Genomic DNA, 18,261 nt, shown 5'->3' on the forward strand with positions numbered 1-18,261 from the left:
AATGGGATTACCAGATTTTTAGAAAAGTTCAATAGCGGTGGGTCTGGGACGATGCTCCTTCTAGCGGATTCCTCAACGTTTTGCTGTAAGAAAATGTTTGGTTAGTAACTAACAGCTCTTGATAGCAGATCTGAAGTGAGAGTGGTGGCATTGAAGGTGGGTGGAGACGACCCAAAGAAAAGAACTAGGGAAGAGAATGGCGGCGGTTTAAACTCTATTTTTGTCCATAAATTTTAACGGTAATAAGTAACCGGGAATACTGTTTGGTTATCTCTCCTTACTAGCTTTTCAACGTAAAAAAAAAAAAAAGTTGCTTTGTTGTTTTTGATTGAATTGAAGCAAGGAAAGGTTCCTAAACAATCCAGTGCTGACTATTAACGTTTTTACTGCAACTCTCGAAATTAGTTGCCATTACCAATCAATTTAATTTTTTGTTTGTTTTTATGTTTTAAAAAATTTAATTTTTTTTATTTTTTTATTTTAAATTAATTTTTTTGATGTTTTTAGATCATTTTGATGCACTAATATCAAAATCAATTTTTTAAAAATAAAAAAAATATTATTTTGATATATTTTTGAGTAAAAAATACTTCATAATCACACTTTCAAACATGATGTGAAGTTCTTTGCATAACCTCGTCATAATCTTCTCCTAATCATGATCGCTGACATTTAATTATTATTTTAAAATAGAAAAGATAGAAATAATTAGGAAAGAAGGACATGCTTATTTTTTTTTTATTCTTACCTGGATATTCTCACACCCTTTTAAAAAATAAGATTATTCTCGTTCGGGGTTAGTGGTTGTTCCTTTCAATAAATATATTTTCTGGAGATCGAATTCGTGTTCTCATCCTTATATGGATATGATAGTGCTTTAAGCGTTAGGCCAACACTTTATTAGCTTATTAGTTTTTCTATTTGAAATGATAAATAACCACTTCAAAAATATTCATACATGAAAAATTTATAGGTTTGAGACCTAATTAAGAACGAGTGTATAAGATAGTGACTAAATTAAGGTCTACTAAAAAGCTATAAACATCGTAGAGTGTGTTTGACAATGTGGTAGCGATTGCTTTTCAAATAGTTTTTCATACCGAAATATATGCCAATGATTTTTTTTATTTTTTAAAAATCATTTTTAATATCAGCACATCAAAACGATCCAAAAAGTACAAACCGTACTCAATTTTAACAAATTATTTTTTTAAAATTTAACAAAATACAGGTTGAAACTCACAGCCAAACACTCTTTTAATCCAAACCAAATCCTTGTAATTTAAAAAAAACCTCAACCAACTTATCTCGCAAGTCACAAAATCGACAAAAGCCCACCTCCTTCTCCTCGAAGAAATCTTTAGCTCCTTGCGACCTTAAATACAAACACTCACACTCCTACATAAACAAAGAAACGACACGCAAACACGAAAACCCAGAAAAGAAAAAACACCAAAGAGATCCAATCGTATCAAAGAAACATGAGAATCACTGTAATGACAGTAGGTGAACAGATCATATCTCTTGAAGTTGACCCTCATGAATCTGTAATCATTAATCTCTAAACCCCTTTTGTTTATTCCAGTCATTTGAATAATACACATGCTTACCATTCATTTATTTGATTGCAGGTTGAAAACGTGAAAGCTTTACTTGAAGTAGAGGTGAAAGATCTCTCTCTCTCTCTTATTTGTATGGTTAGAGAAATCGGGTTGCTGAAATTACTAATCTTGTTTTGAAAAACCCAATTCAAATTTGTTCGGAATGTGTTCATTAATTGGTATATGTTCCTTCTCCGAAGTTTAATTATTGAAAGTTTTGTATCTTTATTGTTATTGTTGATTTTGTATGGTGTGAGAGCACCCAAAGTTCCGAGCTTTTCCATTTTTGAAATCCAATTCACCTTATTTTTACACTGGACTTGTATAGTTTTAATTGAAGCGTGGTAATTGTGCAATTTTGGGTTTGTATTCAAAGTATTGATTTTTGTTTTGTTTTGATGTGAGAGTAGACGCAGGTGCCACTCCAGCAGCAGCAGCTGCTCTATAATGGGAGGGAGATGAAGAATAATGATAAATTAAGTGCATTGGGTGTTAAGGATGAGGATTTGGTCATGATGGTCTCTAATTCTGCTGCTATTAGGTATTAACGTTTTTTTTTTTTGTATTATTTTACCATTTAAATTGCTTGCTCGGATTTGACCTGTCTTGTTTTTTCCTGGAATTTTGGAACATTGTCTAGGTCTTTTGTAGTTTGGTAACTTTCGGATTGACTGCTGTTGTGATTCAAGGAATTTTAGATTCTGCTTTAGTTTTTGTAGTTTATCATTTTAGTTATGGATCCATTTGTTCAATATGGGCATTGGTGATCCTAACGTCAGTATATTTGTTTAAATTGTTTCGGCATTCAAATTTTCATGCTAAATGATGAAAATCGCGCACTTTTTTCAGTGCCCCCTCCAATAATCTTGGCTTAAATCCTGATGGATCTGCTGTGAACCCTGGAGCTTTCCAGCAGCACCTTCGAAGTGATTCTAATACAATGGCTCAACTATTTCAGGTAAGATGGATAATTTTTTTGTTCAGTTTTTCCTTTCACCCTTCTGAATCTGGAGTGTTGTGCAATTTCATGTTGATTTTAATGTTTTAGTGCGGATGAGAAATATCCTGCAATCTGATAACTGATTCCCTGTCGAAAGAAGTTTCATTCTTGGCTTGTCTGTAGTGTCCATTGCATGTCTCCTAATCCTTTTATTTTTTCTTACAATGGTGCGATAAGTGATTGTCTGATGCCATCAATTTATATCGCAACAGGCTGATCCTGAACTTGCCCAAGCTGTTCTTGGAAACGATCTCAACAAACTGCAGGAACTTCTTAGGCAACGCCATCGCCAAAGATCTGAATTACGACGTCAACAAGAAGAGGAATTTGTGAGTACTAGCTTTTACTGGTGGCTCCCTATGTTATCTATTGCATCATGCCCTTTTATCTTAAGAAAAATATTCCACCATATAATTATGTTATTTCAATTAGAAATCGATTGTAAATGTTGACTGAAGGAGATGATTTACCTATATTCTTTCTGGTTTGGGATATAGGCCCTCCTTGAAGCAGATCCCTTTGACGTAGAGGCACAAAAGAAAATTGAAGCTGCCATTCGTCAGGTGAGTATTATTTAACTCTGTAATGGTAAAGGTGTCAGCAACAACTTACTAAAAGTATTTGGATGCCTGTATCCTTTTGTATTATTTTGGTAACTGTGATTGCACAACTAATGTGAGGTCGAGAATGGGGTTTTTATTGTCTAAAGTTCTAGAAATCAACTTGTATTATTTCGGCAACTGTGATTGCACATCTAATGTGAAGTCAAGAATGGGGTTTTTATTGTCTAAAGTTCTAGAAATCAACTCGTTTTCTTCTTCTTCTTCATGTTTTTTTCTTTTTTAAAAAAGTGGTTATATGCTATGCAAGGACATGATGCGTGTCTTGCCCCTCCATTTCTGGTAGATGAATTCTTTATTATGGTTGCGCAATAAAGCAATATATATAGCCTTTTGTTTTTAGTTTCCACTCAAAGGCTTCCACTACTGATTATCATGGCATGCATTTTTTTTTCCAGATGCTTTTTTCTTTCAGTCTGTTTTGATGTTTTCCATTCCTGCTAATTCCAAATGCAGAAAGGAATTGACGAGAACTGGGCAGCGGCCTTGGAATACAACCCTGAAGCTTTTGCCAGGGTGGTATGTATGCTTTTCAACCTCGTGCAGCACAATTGAAGTTTGATTATTGGCTCTTAAATTTCATGTTTCTTCTTTAACCTTTCAGATTATGTTGTATGTTGACATGGAGGTTAATGGTGTCCCTTTAAAGGTAGAGACAGTCTTGTAATCTTCTTTCAATACATAGTGCTTGATGTGTTGTCCTTGTATTCTTTCAACATAATCATGTTTTTGCGTGTTTTTCTTGTAATCTTCATTTATTCCCCAAAACAGCTCTCATCATAGCCTAGGACCACCACTGAATTTTTCTGCACGGTTTGATCAGTTTTCTCATGTGGGCATTGAGCTTGTGTGATTATGGATCAAGCCAAACCTTGTAGATATACTGATTTCTCTTTTTGTTTCAGGCATTCGTTGATAGTGGTGCTCAGTCCACGATAATATCAAAAAGCTGTGCCGAGCGATGCGGGTATGTGCTATTCTTATGTACTTGTTCCTTTTCTATTGGTCAACTTTTGAGGTTACATGGTTGGATATCCAAGTCCTTTACGTTTTCTTGTCAAGTTATCTCTTAAATAGTAACCTGGGTTTTGACTGCCTGCATGTTTCTAATTAGCATTATTTTGATTCTATCAAGTGGACATATCTTAATTTAACGCTTGCTTACAGTTCTTTTTCATTAGTGATGTTCACATACTCGCAAGAGATTAACATGGAGGGTAACCTGTTTTGTTGTTGGCATGTCTGTTCAGATTGTTGAGACTTCTAGATCAACGATACAAAGGCATTGCTCATGGAGTTGGACAATCGGAGATATTGGGTCGTATTCATGTAGCTCCAATCAAGGTATATCATCGGGGAATCGGTATATCATTGGGGAATCATTTCTTGCTTAAAGTCATCGGGGAATCACTTGTGGTCATACATGCAGTTACTACTTACTGACATTCAGTGTGTGTACATGCTTGTTTAAGTGTATGTGTTTGCACAGACACTTGTTTCTGTGTAAGGCTATTTTACAGTTTTGTCTTGCACAAGCAAGACAAATATTCTTCTATTATTTTCAAAGTACTTTTAACATGAGAAATAAGTGAGAAACAGCTATTTATCAATTCTTAATCTAATACTGGCTGTTTGGTTATACATGGATACTTTGACCGATTTGTACTCTTTATCTTCTCTTCTTTGGGATTTACATTTTTATATTTGATAATTAACCACTTTTGCTTCTCTCCCAATTTGTATCTCCATTATTTTTCTTACAAAAGTTTGTACAGTCGTTAAAATTGTTCAAGGTTATTGGGCATGCATACTTTGACGTGCATGCAGATTTTTTATCTCTTTATGCTCATATTTCTCCTTTGTATGATCAAGTATTGCACCTCTCTGTTTAACTGAAGAACTTTTCTTGTGCTATCTTTTGTTCATCTTGTTTTACTGTCACTCTCAACACACTATGCTTGAAGCTGATTCTAATCTCCTTGTTTTCTTCTTTTTATTCCTCTAGATTGGGAATATATTTTATCCTTGTTCCTTCATGGTACTGGATGCTCCTAACATGGAATTCCTCTTTGGGCTTGATATGCTCCGCAAGCACCAGGTGCACCGTCACTTTGTCTTGTATTGATGGCAATTTGGACCTTTGGCTGTTGAAGTTTACCTGGATGAATTTGTTCTAATTTTAGCCTGTTCATGCAGTGTATTATTGATTTAAAGGAGAATGTTTTGAGAATGGGTGGTGGAGAAGTTTCTGTACCATTTCTGCAAGGTTGATCTTCTGTGTTTGCCTTTTATTTTGTAACAATGACCGTTATTCTTCTATATGCTTGATTTCTTTCAGTTATTTGAGAAAGCATTTAAGTGGTCAATTCTTTTTCCACTCGAGAACTTAAAGCTGTGTTGTTTCAGAAAAGGACATTCCTTCTCGTTTTCTTGATGAAGAGAGGTATTCAAAAGAAGCATCCAGCTCTGGAAACCCAGTAAGTCTTGTCTTAATTATATGTTATTACTGAAATAGATCCTTGTTACTGATAGGTTGCCATTTTATCTGATTTTTTGAGCTGTTTTCAAACACTAAAGAAATACCCTCCTCTTTGAGCCAGTTTTTTACTTTAATTTTGGATAATTTCTGAAATGGATACTATACTTGTATATAAGGATGTAGTTGTTTATGTAACTGAAGTTCTTGATGGGATTGCTTTTTTTTCGCTTGTGAAACAAGAATGATGGGCTTTGCAGAAGAGAAAACGCTTAGAGTTACATTCCTGTATTTCAAGCAATATCTAGGAGTTTTACAGAAGAGAAAAGCTTAGAATATCAATGGTCATCTCAAACATAAATCATATGATTTTATGAATTGATGCTGACATCTGCTACTAATTTAAAAGCTAAAGTTTTGGCTTTGATCCATCTTGATTTTTCAGGTGACATCAGGAACAACAGTGAAGAAGAATGATCCACCAGCTGGAGGTCAATCTTCTGGTTAGTTCTTGTGATATGATATATGATGTTGTCAGGATACATTCTGCTGGTATTTTCAGTATGAATTACCTGTTCAATAATAAGTAATCTAACTAATTTGCTGGGTTATAAATTATGCAATTGTAGATAGCTGTGTTTTAATCATCTCCTTAGATTACCTAGGCGGTCAATGAATTTGATTTCCTAACTAAATCTTTTCCCTCGGTGTTCCACAGGAGTTGCACGCGGTGGCGCGACACAGGTAAAAAAAGAATCAACATTTGGTTCATCTTTCTGCTTTGTTTCCCGTGGGAAATTTAGTCTGAGGTCTTACTTGAACAGTTGTTTCCTTCAGTATTCTCAAGCTGATCACGCATTCTGTTAAAATCTATCTTAACGTCTTTACTCTATCAAGCCAATTTGAATGTCAATAATAGTTTTCTCTCATATTCGCTGGCCAGGGACCTGACTTTGAAGCCAAAGTTGCAAAGCTTGTTGAGCTAGGCTTTGGAAGAGAGGCGGTTATACAAGCTCTTAGATTATTTGATGGAAATGAAGAACAGGCTGCTGGATTTCTTTTTGGCGGCTGAAGATTAACTTGTTCTTTCAACGATTATTCATTGTGGGAACCATATTCATTTTGGTAATCTAATAACTTTACAATTGAAGAAGCTTTGTACCAGATTTGAACAATCTATACCCTCAAAACAAGTCTTGCAATTCAAATGAGAAGCAGATTAGTGGCCGGTGGCCCTCAAAAATCTTGATTTTTGTTTTTTAAATTAATTTTTTTTTTTTTGTTTTTGTATGGTTTAGATGTTAATATTAAAAATAAATTTTAAAAAATAAAAAATATTATTTTATTATATTTCAAAACAAAAAATATTTTAAAAAATAACTTTTAAATATTATTTTATTAAATGTGCCTAAACTTGGGTTTCTTATTGTATATTTAATATTATTGTAGTTTTTGTGATTGTGGTTTAAAAAAATAAATAAATAAAAGTTAGAAATTGTATTTTTTTTATAATTAAATTTTTTTTTAAAAAGTTCATTGGGATTGGCATTATATTGTGTATGTGACAATACTTTGGGATAAAATATAATTTTAACTATACTTCACTATATTCCTAAACGGAACCTTAATAGAAACCGGTGACCTCAGGCCTTGGATTACAAGGATGCGGCTTTACATCCTCCCCTATTCTTTGCAGAATTAAGAGAATGGCAATAAAGCCTGATAAATTTTAGCTTCTGGAAATCGTTATGAGAACGAAAGAGTTGCTTTGTGCATCATCCAAGATGAATTTCTTTCTTGCCTTGCGATTGCCTGAAAACTGCCTCTTGACCTAAAGGACCAGATTCATGTAGTATTAATTTTTCTTTTGAAGTGATTTGCATGGAGTTCTACCGTTACCAGGTTTAGCAACCGGTTTCCTAATCTAAAGCAAAAACTCAATCATGAAATATATTATGAATGCTCAATCTACTACATGGCCATGGAGCTTTTCAATTGACAACATTCCCTATTGGATACACACAAGCTACAATGCAGTTGCCGGTTTAATAGCAAGAAAATTTCCGACGCCCGAATTCAAGTTCTCAAGCTATTCCATGTAGGAGCAAAATTGCTGATGGAAGACAGGAAAAAAAGGCATAGATACTTGATGATTTATTGTTCTAAGATAGGCCATATCAACAGTAATGCACTACGAATAGTTCAAGCAGCAAGCTTAAACTGAATAGCGTTAAGCTGTTAACAGCAAAATCATTGGTACAAAAAACAACCATTGGCATAGGAATAAGCGTAAATGAAGTTAAATCCATTGCAAGTACAAAACGAAAAATGAATTCCTTGGTTTTTGACAGCTGATACGACATCCCCACCCAAAAATTTCATGCCGAATTACACTATGGTACTCAGCAGCACCACAAAAATGATTAAAATCTCTCTGCCAATCTAGCCGTAACTTGTCTAAGTTTTGAGTATACCTTTCCAGCAGGGGACCCTAAAATGAGGCTGCAAAGAGAATCCCTCGCAACTTTGATATTTTGAAAAGATCCTAATATGTGAATCTTGGTGTCGGCAATCACAATCCTTGTCTTGGTAGCATTTTCAATGGCAAACTTTGTTTTGCCACCTTTACCAGACAATCTCCCAATGGCCCGAGACAAATGCTCACCTCGTAGTGTTTTAACATCCTTAATTTCAAAAGATTCAACATAGAGCTCATCCAAACGCAAAAGAGCAATGGCATCTATCACATCAAAACCTAACATGAAAGCATGCACAAAATCTGCACACTTTTGTAGGTTACTTACGTCAGGTGTGTCTGATCTAGTTTTCAATTCAACCTTTCTGGCTTTGAGGTTCATACGGATATCAATCTTCATTTGCTCATATACAGGAGTGTAGATTTCCATCCATGCTTTTTTAAGGGGCGAATACCGATGCGATGGGACCGAGACTTTTCTAAACTGAACTCGACCATCAGACATCTCATGAGCTTTCAAAGGCTCAAACTTTGGCTTTGCAGGCAAAGTGCCCTCAGACTTCTGTTCACGTGGAGCTATTTCAACTTCCATTGGTGCAGGGGCTTTGCTGGACTGCATTCTAACTGCACCGAATGAACACTAAACTTGGGATATTAGATACAAGTTCAAGACGGAATCTTCTTCAACTTATGAAAATAAGTAAAACGTTTGATTTATGAAAACAAGATGAACAAGCATAAACATAATTATTCAATTTGCTGTAACACCGTGATTATCATTAAGATTAACATAAATACATACCATGATTTAATCATTAAGATTAACATAAACATTGAAACTACAGAACACCATATTAGATACAGAATCTTCTTAAATTTCTCAAAAATCAAAGAAAAAAAAAAGAAACAAGTGTATCAATTTACCATGCAAAAGAATACAAAAAATCCAGGATATATACTAGCATTAACCATTACATCAAAACGACAATCCTCAAAGTTACATTTATTTCACAAGTCAAATCAATTGAACATACAAAACGTCAAAAACAGAACTCAAAAAACCAAACCCTTCAAAGAAAGTTTTCATCTTTCCATAGAAAGTTTAGATTTTTCCCATCAACCAAACAAAGAAAACATAAAATCGATACAAGTTAAAAAAAACATTTTTTTTTAATCCAATAAGAAACAGTACAAAAACGAAAAAGAAAGGCATTTACCTTCTAATTTTGATACTGTGAAATTCAACGTAGTCTCCTTGCAGTCGTTCTCTGCTTGGGCTGCAGAGGTTGAGATTTGCCAAAGGGTTAAGATTAGGGTTTTGTCAAATAAAAGGAGCAAATCACGTGGCTATATAGCTATTTTTATACGCTTGTAAATACAACGCCGTTTTGTCTCCTTTTTGTTGAGTGGGCTTGTACCTTGTTTAGGCCTAACTTATAAATCCAAACTAATTTTCTAACTAGCTTCCTAGATAGATTAGTAGGTTAATCTATTTATTTTTTGAAAATAAAATGTTAATTTTTTTTTAATTTTTTAAAGTTAACAAGTTTTTTTTTTTTTAACCCGAGGTGTCCGGGTCAGCTTACGCGCACCACAACTAATCCCCGGCCCCATTGAATATCCTGCAAGCCCAGTAAACATGTAAGGCACCGCGGAGGTGGCAAGCATGCACAGTGAGGTTTAAACCCTGGTGCAGAGAAAGGGAACAAGTCCCTTCCACCGCTGAGCCACAACCTCAAGTGCAAGTTAATGAGTTTTTGATTAAGCGGGTCATTGATTAATCTAATTTTTCAATTAGTTTTATTTTTTATTTTTATAAAATTTAGCTTAAATCATATTCTAATTCGACTTGGTATAAATTTTTTTAACTACAAGAAAAATATCAAGTTTAGCTATACAATTGTGATATTCTATATTAAATTCCCATTGAATTTATTCATAAATGTTGTGATTTAGTTTAGTTAATGCTGATCATATCTTCAAGTTGAAAATGAAAGACTTGGTTCGATAATTAAGAAAATATGTTAAAAGATTCTTGAACTAATGAAGATTTAAACCTTAAACTAAGGTGTTAAAAGAGGCTGAAGAATTTGACTAAATCTCCTTGCGTAAAATTTGGCAAATGGGAGACTTTGAGCTGTTGTCTGCTGATGGGATCAATGGCATGGAAGCAATGAATTTGTTGACAGACACTCTAGCTAGAAAATGTTACTTCTCAATGTTTTCATCGCTCCTACTCATGGAGAACTATTTCGAAGGAAAAGATTGAATGGTCCAACAGCTTCTGATTTGTCCACTCTTTCACTTCCAGCTAAATCCAGTACGATGCAGGCAGCCTTCTAGAATAGATTCAGAAACAACCCCAGCTTTTCCACGGACATGAATGTCGGATTTATATTCATAATGTAGAAAAATAAGCAGGAAAACTTGAATGAATGTCGAGATTTTAGGCTCAACAACTACTGAAACTTTAGCTGGTGCCTTGATAGTCACTGTGTATGTGCCTGGAACTCCATCATTCTTTACGCGGCGAGTGACAGTTACTGGGGCATTCAGACAAGGAATTTTGATTGAAGTCAGCTAAAGTAAAATCCTTGGGACAAGTATGATTTCCATTTGAGAACTCTAGCTATGAGGTGTTGTTATAGCCATGGGCACATAGGAAGTTGAGGTAATCAATCATTCACGGTTGTGCCATTTTTAAACTAGGCCAGGATCTGCTGCAAGGTTTGGTTGCACATTCCTGCGGCATGTGCAAATGGAGTTGCGCGGAGGCCATTTGACAATCTGATGCTTGTCAAATGGCTGGCCAGATTGCCCTATAGCTTCAGTTTAAGCAACAATTACATCTACCCCAGGTGCAGTGAAATCAGGCTGCAAGAGGAATTGTTCATTTGATATAAAACAGAGAAACAAATGATCGTTCATCTTCAAAGCAAAGGCTGCCTACTGCCTAGTGAATGAACTACTGAACTAACCTCAAGTATTGCTGGCTCAATGGAATTAGGCCCCCTTGATGAGAATTTGGCCATTGCTGGATTTGAATTCACTCCCAAATCTGTATTTCCAGGACTAATTGATGCTGGAGGTTTTCTGTTTCAATAAGCATAAAGAGCATGCATAGTCTTATAGTTGGGAATGGACTAGATTTTTTAGAAAGGGAGCAGGTGAAAAGGATAGAGGAGTCCTTACTTGGCCGAGATGATGAACGCAATGACAGCCTCGCCATCAGTGAGATCGATGTGGGCGGCAGGGAGCACATGAGGATAGGTTAAAAGTTCATTCCCATGTTCTCTAACATTTTCAAATATCATCCCAACAGCACCAGCAAGTTCAGCCTCATGGCCCTAACCTGACACCGTGCCAAGTCCTCCAAGGCATAGTATGATTTTCCCAGCAACCTTCTTGCGATTTCATGCAAATAACTAAGGAGACAAACCTAGTGATTTTCACACCATGTAGATATTCTACATTCCTGAATTCTGATATTCGTAGATTCGAGCAGTTCCGTTCCCAACACCAAAAACATTTTCTCTAGGAACAAAGCTACAACCAGCGGTCGATAAATAGTATGCAACCAAAAAATTCCCTTCCATCTCGATGGCACAGGGCCCATTCCTTCATCATCAGAGCTCCTGGATTGTTGCCCTACACCTACAACAATGGCATGCAACCAAAAAATGTAAGAAAGGATTACAACCGGACTCTCTTAGAACTCCAAAGCCAGAGCCTTTACTGGTGTCAATACTTCCAATGATCACATCTTCACCAGTCTGCCTTCTTCTGAAGCGAGTTGAGTGCTCCATTTTTCTCAAATCCAAGAAAACGCCAAGCATGTTTTGTGTGCAGTTCTCTCTCTGTTCTCAAAAACTGATATCACATCTGCATTTTGTGAAAAATGAAACATTGACCTATTGATCTTGAAATTGTTACCTTTAAATGCTCCCACTTGAGCTTCATCAAGGAATGCAGCAAAACCATTTCATGTCAAATAACCAATTCAACCCAAAAGCTTAATAAATGAGGTTCTATAAGATATAATTTGTATTATTTTCTAACACATTTTCTTAAGTGAAAGCCCTTTGGAATTGAAACTTGTATATGTTTACACTACCCTGTGCTTAATTTTTTTATCAAATAAATAGGGACGGTGAGATTTGAACTCGTGACCATTTGATCATTAAGGCTCTGATACCATGTCAAAGAATCAATTCAACCCAAAAACTTAAATTGTTAGATGAGATTTCAAGATATGATTTATATTATTTTCTATAGTACGAGTAAATCATTTGATCCTCAACCTTTTAATTTCTACACAAGAAATTATTAACACTCGCAAATAAAACTTAGTACTTTAACCAAAGCCAAAGAACTTCTGAAACTTTTCAATAATACAACCATGATCCAAGCATATTAAAATGTGATCTTGTAATCTCTTGTGTATTAAATTTATGGTTTTATGAATATTAATTTTTATACTAACATTATTTTATATATTATTACTATCTTGGAGAGATAATTATTCAAACCATTCGAAACAAGTCCTTAGCTACTGTTTTTGTTCTTCGAAAGAAGTTTTGATGGGATCCTATCTATTAAAAATTTTTACTTCTAGTATTGGCGAACAAATAATCATTGAGCCCTTCTCTTTCCAGACAACACACAAAAAACCTGTCACGACCCGAGTCCCGGATCCATGACCGGCACATAGGCAAGGTTCCCTTCCAAGGTTCCATACCTATGCGAACCCAAACTTACACACAAAATTATCCTAACTCAATCAGAGTTCAACGCAACATTAATAACAAAATCAACTTCATAATATAATTGAATTGTCTTAATACAAAAGTTTATAAAAGTTCAGAGTTTTGGAGCACTAACTAGACATAAAGGAAAGGTACAAAGTACAACCAAAAGCCAGGTTCTGAAGGTCCAACAAAATGACCTGCTATCAAGCTATAAGCCTGAAAAGGATAAATAATGAGATGGTGAGTTCAACAACTCAGTGAGTAGATAACGTTCAATATACACACATGAGGTAATACATCAATGAGAAATATATATACAAGTATGGCTCTAGGTTCTTATATGAAGGTTTTTTAAATAGGCCATAACAAGAAGATCAAATGGTAAAGTTCGTCAGAAAATCAAAATGCAATGAGCATGAGGCTCCGTACTGTGGGATAATCAGTCTACACAGGTTGGTGACTCCCCCGACCAACTAGGGTTCAGATACGATGTGCACAAAGACTAACACTACCCTGTTAGCATGAGTATTATGACTGACATACTATAGGTTCATAATCATAATCAAACAGACATATTCATATCTCAAGGCTCAACTCATGACATCAATCAAATGAGGAGCTATCAATTCAGAATTCAATTCAAAATATATACTGGTTCATATCAAGAATTAAGATTCAACAATTGATCATGCTTTATCAAAACAAGGATAATAATTAACATATATATTATCAAGAAGCATGATCCAATTCATATTAGCAAATCAAATATTTATAATATTTCTCATGCATATAGAAAATTATCCACTCACCTGACTCGAAAGCAAACAGAAGTCAAAAGCAGACACTGAAGAAAATCCTACTGACGTCCCGCCGGTAGAATATCAGGATTATCTGAATATAAAGGAGACATATTTAAGAATGACTCAAAAGAATATATAACCTATTTAATACACTTATCTAAGGGTATATTCCATAACCCTATATGTTTTTAGACTAAACTAGTTATTTTCCCAAAAACCCAAAATCTAACGGTTTTCCCGAAATCTAATCCATAATAAAGCAAATAATAAAACTTCATAATAATTTACTAAATAACCCTCAATTATTCATCAAACTAATCTGAAAAGGCTAATATTACAGCTAGGGACTAATCTGTAATTTATCATATTCTTAAGGGTTAAATTGCAACTTTTGTCAAATTGGAGGACCAAACTAAAAATTATCATAAATCCATGAATATACTGAAATTATGTCCATAATTCATCCTCATTTCTGTCCAGATCATCTCATTATACTCCAGGGACCATTCTGGAATTTTACCAAATTTTTAGGGTCAAATTGTAATTTTTGTCAAATTGGAGGACCAAATTAAAAGTGTTAAATTCTCTTATCTATACAGTAATTCTGTCCATAATTCATATGTTATTCTGTTCAGAATCTCGGAATATGCTCCAGGTACCAATTTGTAATTTTCCAAAGTTCGGGGACTAAACTGTAATTTTCACAAATTGAGGGACCAAATTGAATTTTCATCATCTTCAACCTCCAACCCAAAATTTTTAACAGAAACCTACTATTCTCTCCAAATTTCTAACTCAACATTCACCATTCAAACAAAATCATAACTCAAAATCATCATAATCTTCCATAATCAACTAAATCATCAATTAACCACAACAATCAACTCCTAACATTCAATTTAATTCATCAATTAAACTCAAAACACAAATTTCATAACCCTAACATTTATCAAAACCGAAATTAAAGCTAAAGAAAACATATTATACACACATTAAAGCATGATCTTACCCCTTTTTACTTATTTCCTCCAACTCCTTTCCTTTTTCCCTTATTTTCCCCTCTTTTCTCTTCTTCTTCTTCTTCTTCTTTCTCCCTTCTCTCTCCCGTCAGTTTCACTCTCAAAATTTTTCAGATCTCTTTTTTTTTTCTTTCTAATTATATTTATTATGTTTATCTAATTACCACATTATCCCTCATTCATTTATACCCACACTTTAAGCCACCAAGAGCTTTATTGTATTTTCCTACTCATTAATTCAAAACATTACAAAACCCGTCAAGAGTCGAGCGATTAGAACCATTTAATCACATAATTTTATGTTTTACCAAGAAAAGAAAAAAAAGAGAGTGAGCACAACCAATAGGAAAAACAATAAAATGAAAATGAAAAGAGTTTTTTCTTGATTCTTGTCATCTAACAAGAAAAGGCATGGAAAGGTATCTAAACAAAAAAAAAAACTAAAAAATTAAATGCATAGAAAATAACAAAAAAATAACCATTATTAAAAAAAAACTAAAAAAAAAATAAAAAATCAATGACAATAGGTATTAATTTAAATATAAATCAAAACATTATTTTAAAAAATACATATTAAAAGAGGTATCAATTAAAAAAAAATCAAATTTAAAATAAAAAAGGCCAGATATTACTGGGCCTCGCAAGCTTATTTTTTAATCAATTTTAGACATAAAACACCTAAACATTCTAGACATATAGATAAACTCATATATGCCCTAAAAAACCTAAAAAGATTGTTCAAAAACTTGAAATCAACTCAAAACAAAAATTCCAAACTCAAATTTTTTTTTAAACAATTTAAAGTTAAAAAAAAAACACCTAAGTGGAACTTTCCTTACTAAATAAAACCCGTTGACACCATGATGGACTGTTTTGATGGTTGAAATTGGTGTCAATAATGATTTTTTCTCTACCACTAGAATATAATGACTATATTTTCTTTCTCAAACTTAGAACTAAAAAAATAAAAAAAATAATGTTTTGGAAGAAAAGTGATTTTTTTTAAAACAATTTTTATAATTTGGAAAATGTGATAACTAAGTTGAAACATTTCACCAAAGAGTTTAAAACATCACCCATCTCATCTGCGTGTTCCATTTTGGTCCTATATTTTTTATTTTTTTTATTCCTTAACAATTTTAGTTAAATTAACCTTCAATTAGGTTTTTAAGAGGTGAAATAAAGAAGAAGAGGAAAGGAGATGAAAAAAAAAAAACTCATGGGCACAATAAATCTATTGTGCGCATGAGTAGGGGTGTTCAAATTCGGTTCGGTTCGGTTTTGACCCGAAAAAAACACCCAAACCGAAAAAAATAATAATAAAAAAAGAGACCCGAAACCGAACCGGAACCGGCCCAAACCGGCCGGTTCCGGTCCGGTTTTTTATCCAAAAAACCGGACAAACCTATAGGCTTATTTTGGGCTTTTTAATAGGCTTTTTAATGGGCTTTATAATGGGCTTCTAATGGATTTCTATTAGGCTGACAATTAATATTGATATTGTCTCATTTTCTTTGAAGATTCCAAATATATTTAATTTTTTTACCCTTAAATATTCATTTATATGAAATTATTAATGTCAATCGTCTCAATAAAAAAGCACTTCAAGAGCATTGCACTTTGATTCCTGAAATTCATAATCTAGAATTATAACATGATAAATTAAATCAGAAGATATAAAAATAAAAAAAGATATTTATACCATATGCATCACAATTTGTGAACTAATTATCATCCGTTGCTAAATGCAACTTTCCATCAAATTCTACAAAATAAAATATTAAACATGTTAGAATAAAAATGTGTTAATTAATAAATCATAAAATAAAAGATGTAAGTTTTTAAGAAACATTACCTGATTCAAGGTTTTCGTAGGTTTCAAAATCATTCATCAAGGTTGTATTATCAACTGGAATTGGACCATGATGCAACCAATTTTGACAACAAATAAGTGCTTGAACTGTTGCTGGAGATAGAGAACTTCGAAATTGGTCGAGTATACGACCACCTGTGCTAGAGGCTGATTCGGAAGCCACTGTGGATATAGGAATAGCCAGAACATGTTGTGCAACTTTCGAAAGTATCTTATATTTTGAAGCATTAATCTTCCACCAACCCAAAATATCTAATTTATCATCATTAGGATCCTCACAACCATCAACCAAATACCTCTCAACCTCATTTCTATTTTCCACACTATCTTCCTCTAGCAAGTGCCTTTTGAACCGAGCTAAAGTGTTAACATCTATCTCCATGTCATCAATAGCATCATTAACATCTTGTTTATGCCTATTATCATCCACCACTTCATCGGCTTTTAAATAAAACTCATACAAGCTCACCAAATGATCTCTCACTTTTTTTGTTAGCAATTGTGCTTTGTCATGATCATACAACTCACCAAAACAAAATTTCACATATTTCAATTTAAGACGTGGATCCAAAACATTAGCCACATACAATAAAAAATTCTGATTTGCTCCATAACCCCAATACTTCTCAAACTTACTCATCATGTTCATCGCCATTCCACTCAAAAGATTATCTCTACTTTTACACAATTGCAACAAGTTTGTATGCATGTAAATCAATTCATTGAAGAAAGAATTTGATGTAACATGCAATGAGCCAGAAAATTTCAATGTAACCATGTAAAAGATCTTTAAAAACTTCAGCAAAGTTCTAGCATTTTCCCAATCCTCCAAACTAGGTGGCCCTATGTTTTTTTTATTCCCCTTTGAATCAACCTCCAAAAAGTAACTCACATACCTAGGTTCACTTGGACCTAACCTCACAAACACCTTTTCAAACTTTTCAGCAGCTTCTAACATAAGATAAGTTGAATTCCATCGAGTTGCAACATCCAAACACAATGATTTCTTACACTCTATATGCAACTTTTCTGCACACTTCTTAAATGCAAGTAGCCTAGAGGGTGAAGATCTCACAAACCTAATTGCATTTCGAATCTTAACAACCGAAACATTCATCTCTTTCAAACCATCACATACAATCAGGTTTACAATGTGTGCACAACATCTAACATGCAAATGTTCATTTGACAATATATTAGTTGACCAATCTTTCATCACATTCTTTAAATATGAAAGAGTAACACTGTTAGAGCTTGCATTGTCTACTGTAACAGTTAAAAGTTTATCAATCCCCCAATCTAACAAACAATTCTCAATAACTTGACCAATTGTCTCACCCATATGATTGGAAACTTGACAAAAATTCAGAATTCTTTTATGCAAATTCCATTCATTATCAATCCAATGAGCCGTTAAGGACATATAGTTAATGTTTTGGATTGATGTCCATGTATCTGTTGTTAAGCATAATCGTTGACCCTTAAGAGCTCTCTTTAATCTTTCCTTCTCTTCAACATAAAGTTTCAAACAATCTCTCATAACAGTGAAACGAGAAGGAACGTCAAATCTAGGCTGCAAGGTCCTAGAAAATAATCTAAGTCCTTTACCCTCCACAAAATTAAAAGGCAACTCATCAATTATAACCAT

The 18,261-nt window shown here is 33.9% G+C and overlaps 2 protein-coding genes and 1 long non-coding RNA gene across 4 annotated transcripts; 1 reads left to right on the top strand and 2 right to left on the bottom strand.

The window, feature by feature from the left end:
* Positions 1 to 1,306: 1,306 nt before the first annotated feature.
* Positions 1,307 to 6,940, top strand: LOC133688289 (protein DNA-DAMAGE INDUCIBLE 1). Its single transcript, XM_062107726.1, has 16 exons — positions 1,307 to 1,547; positions 1,632 to 1,664; positions 2,012 to 2,142; positions 2,451 to 2,559; positions 2,814 to 2,930; positions 3,099 to 3,164; positions 3,678 to 3,740; positions 3,826 to 3,870; positions 4,127 to 4,188; positions 4,472 to 4,565; positions 5,227 to 5,319; positions 5,418 to 5,487; positions 5,628 to 5,698; positions 6,143 to 6,200; positions 6,416 to 6,441; positions 6,641 to 6,940. The coding sequence occupies exons 1-16, from the start codon at positions 1,482 to 1,484 to the stop codon at positions 6,767 to 6,769; spliced, it is 1,233 nt and encodes a 410-aa protein (XP_061963710.1). The 5' UTR covers positions 1,307 to 1,481; the 3' UTR covers positions 6,770 to 6,940.
* Positions 6,941 to 7,950: 1,010 nt separating this feature from the next.
* On the bottom strand, positions 7,951 to 9,513 carry LOC133692048 (uncharacterized). Of its 2 annotated transcripts, none has more exons than XM_062112728.1 (2): positions 9,391 to 9,513; positions 7,951 to 8,797 (listed from the first exon to the last, which is right to left on the bottom strand). In XM_062112728.1, exon 2 carries the CDS (start codon positions 8,790 to 8,792, stop codon positions 8,121 to 8,123), a length of 672 nt encoding a protein of 223 aa, XP_061968712.1. In that variant the 5' UTR covers positions 8,793 to 8,797; positions 9,391 to 9,513; the 3' UTR covers positions 7,951 to 8,120. The 2 variants fall into 2 exon arrangements, with proteins under 2 accessions (XP_061968712.1, XP_061968704.1); XM_062112720.1 differs by having other exon boundaries at positions 7,951 to 8,813.
* Positions 9,514 to 12,971: 3,458 nt separating this feature from the next.
* On the bottom strand, positions 12,972 to 14,832 carry LOC133692447 (uncharacterized). Its single transcript, XR_009841892.1, has 3 exons — positions 14,731 to 14,832; positions 13,731 to 13,812; positions 12,972 to 13,137 (listed from the first exon to the last, which is right to left on the bottom strand). It is a non-coding gene; the product is annotated as an uncharacterized LOC133692447 (long non-coding RNA).
* Positions 14,833 to 18,261: the final 3,429 nt, after the last annotated feature.

This window comes from Populus nigra, chromosome 1 (genome assembly GCF_951802175.1).
Source record: "Populus nigra chromosome 1, ddPopNigr1.1, whole genome shotgun sequence".
NCBI lineage: Eukaryota > Viridiplantae > Streptophyta > Magnoliopsida > Malpighiales > Salicaceae > Populus > Populus nigra.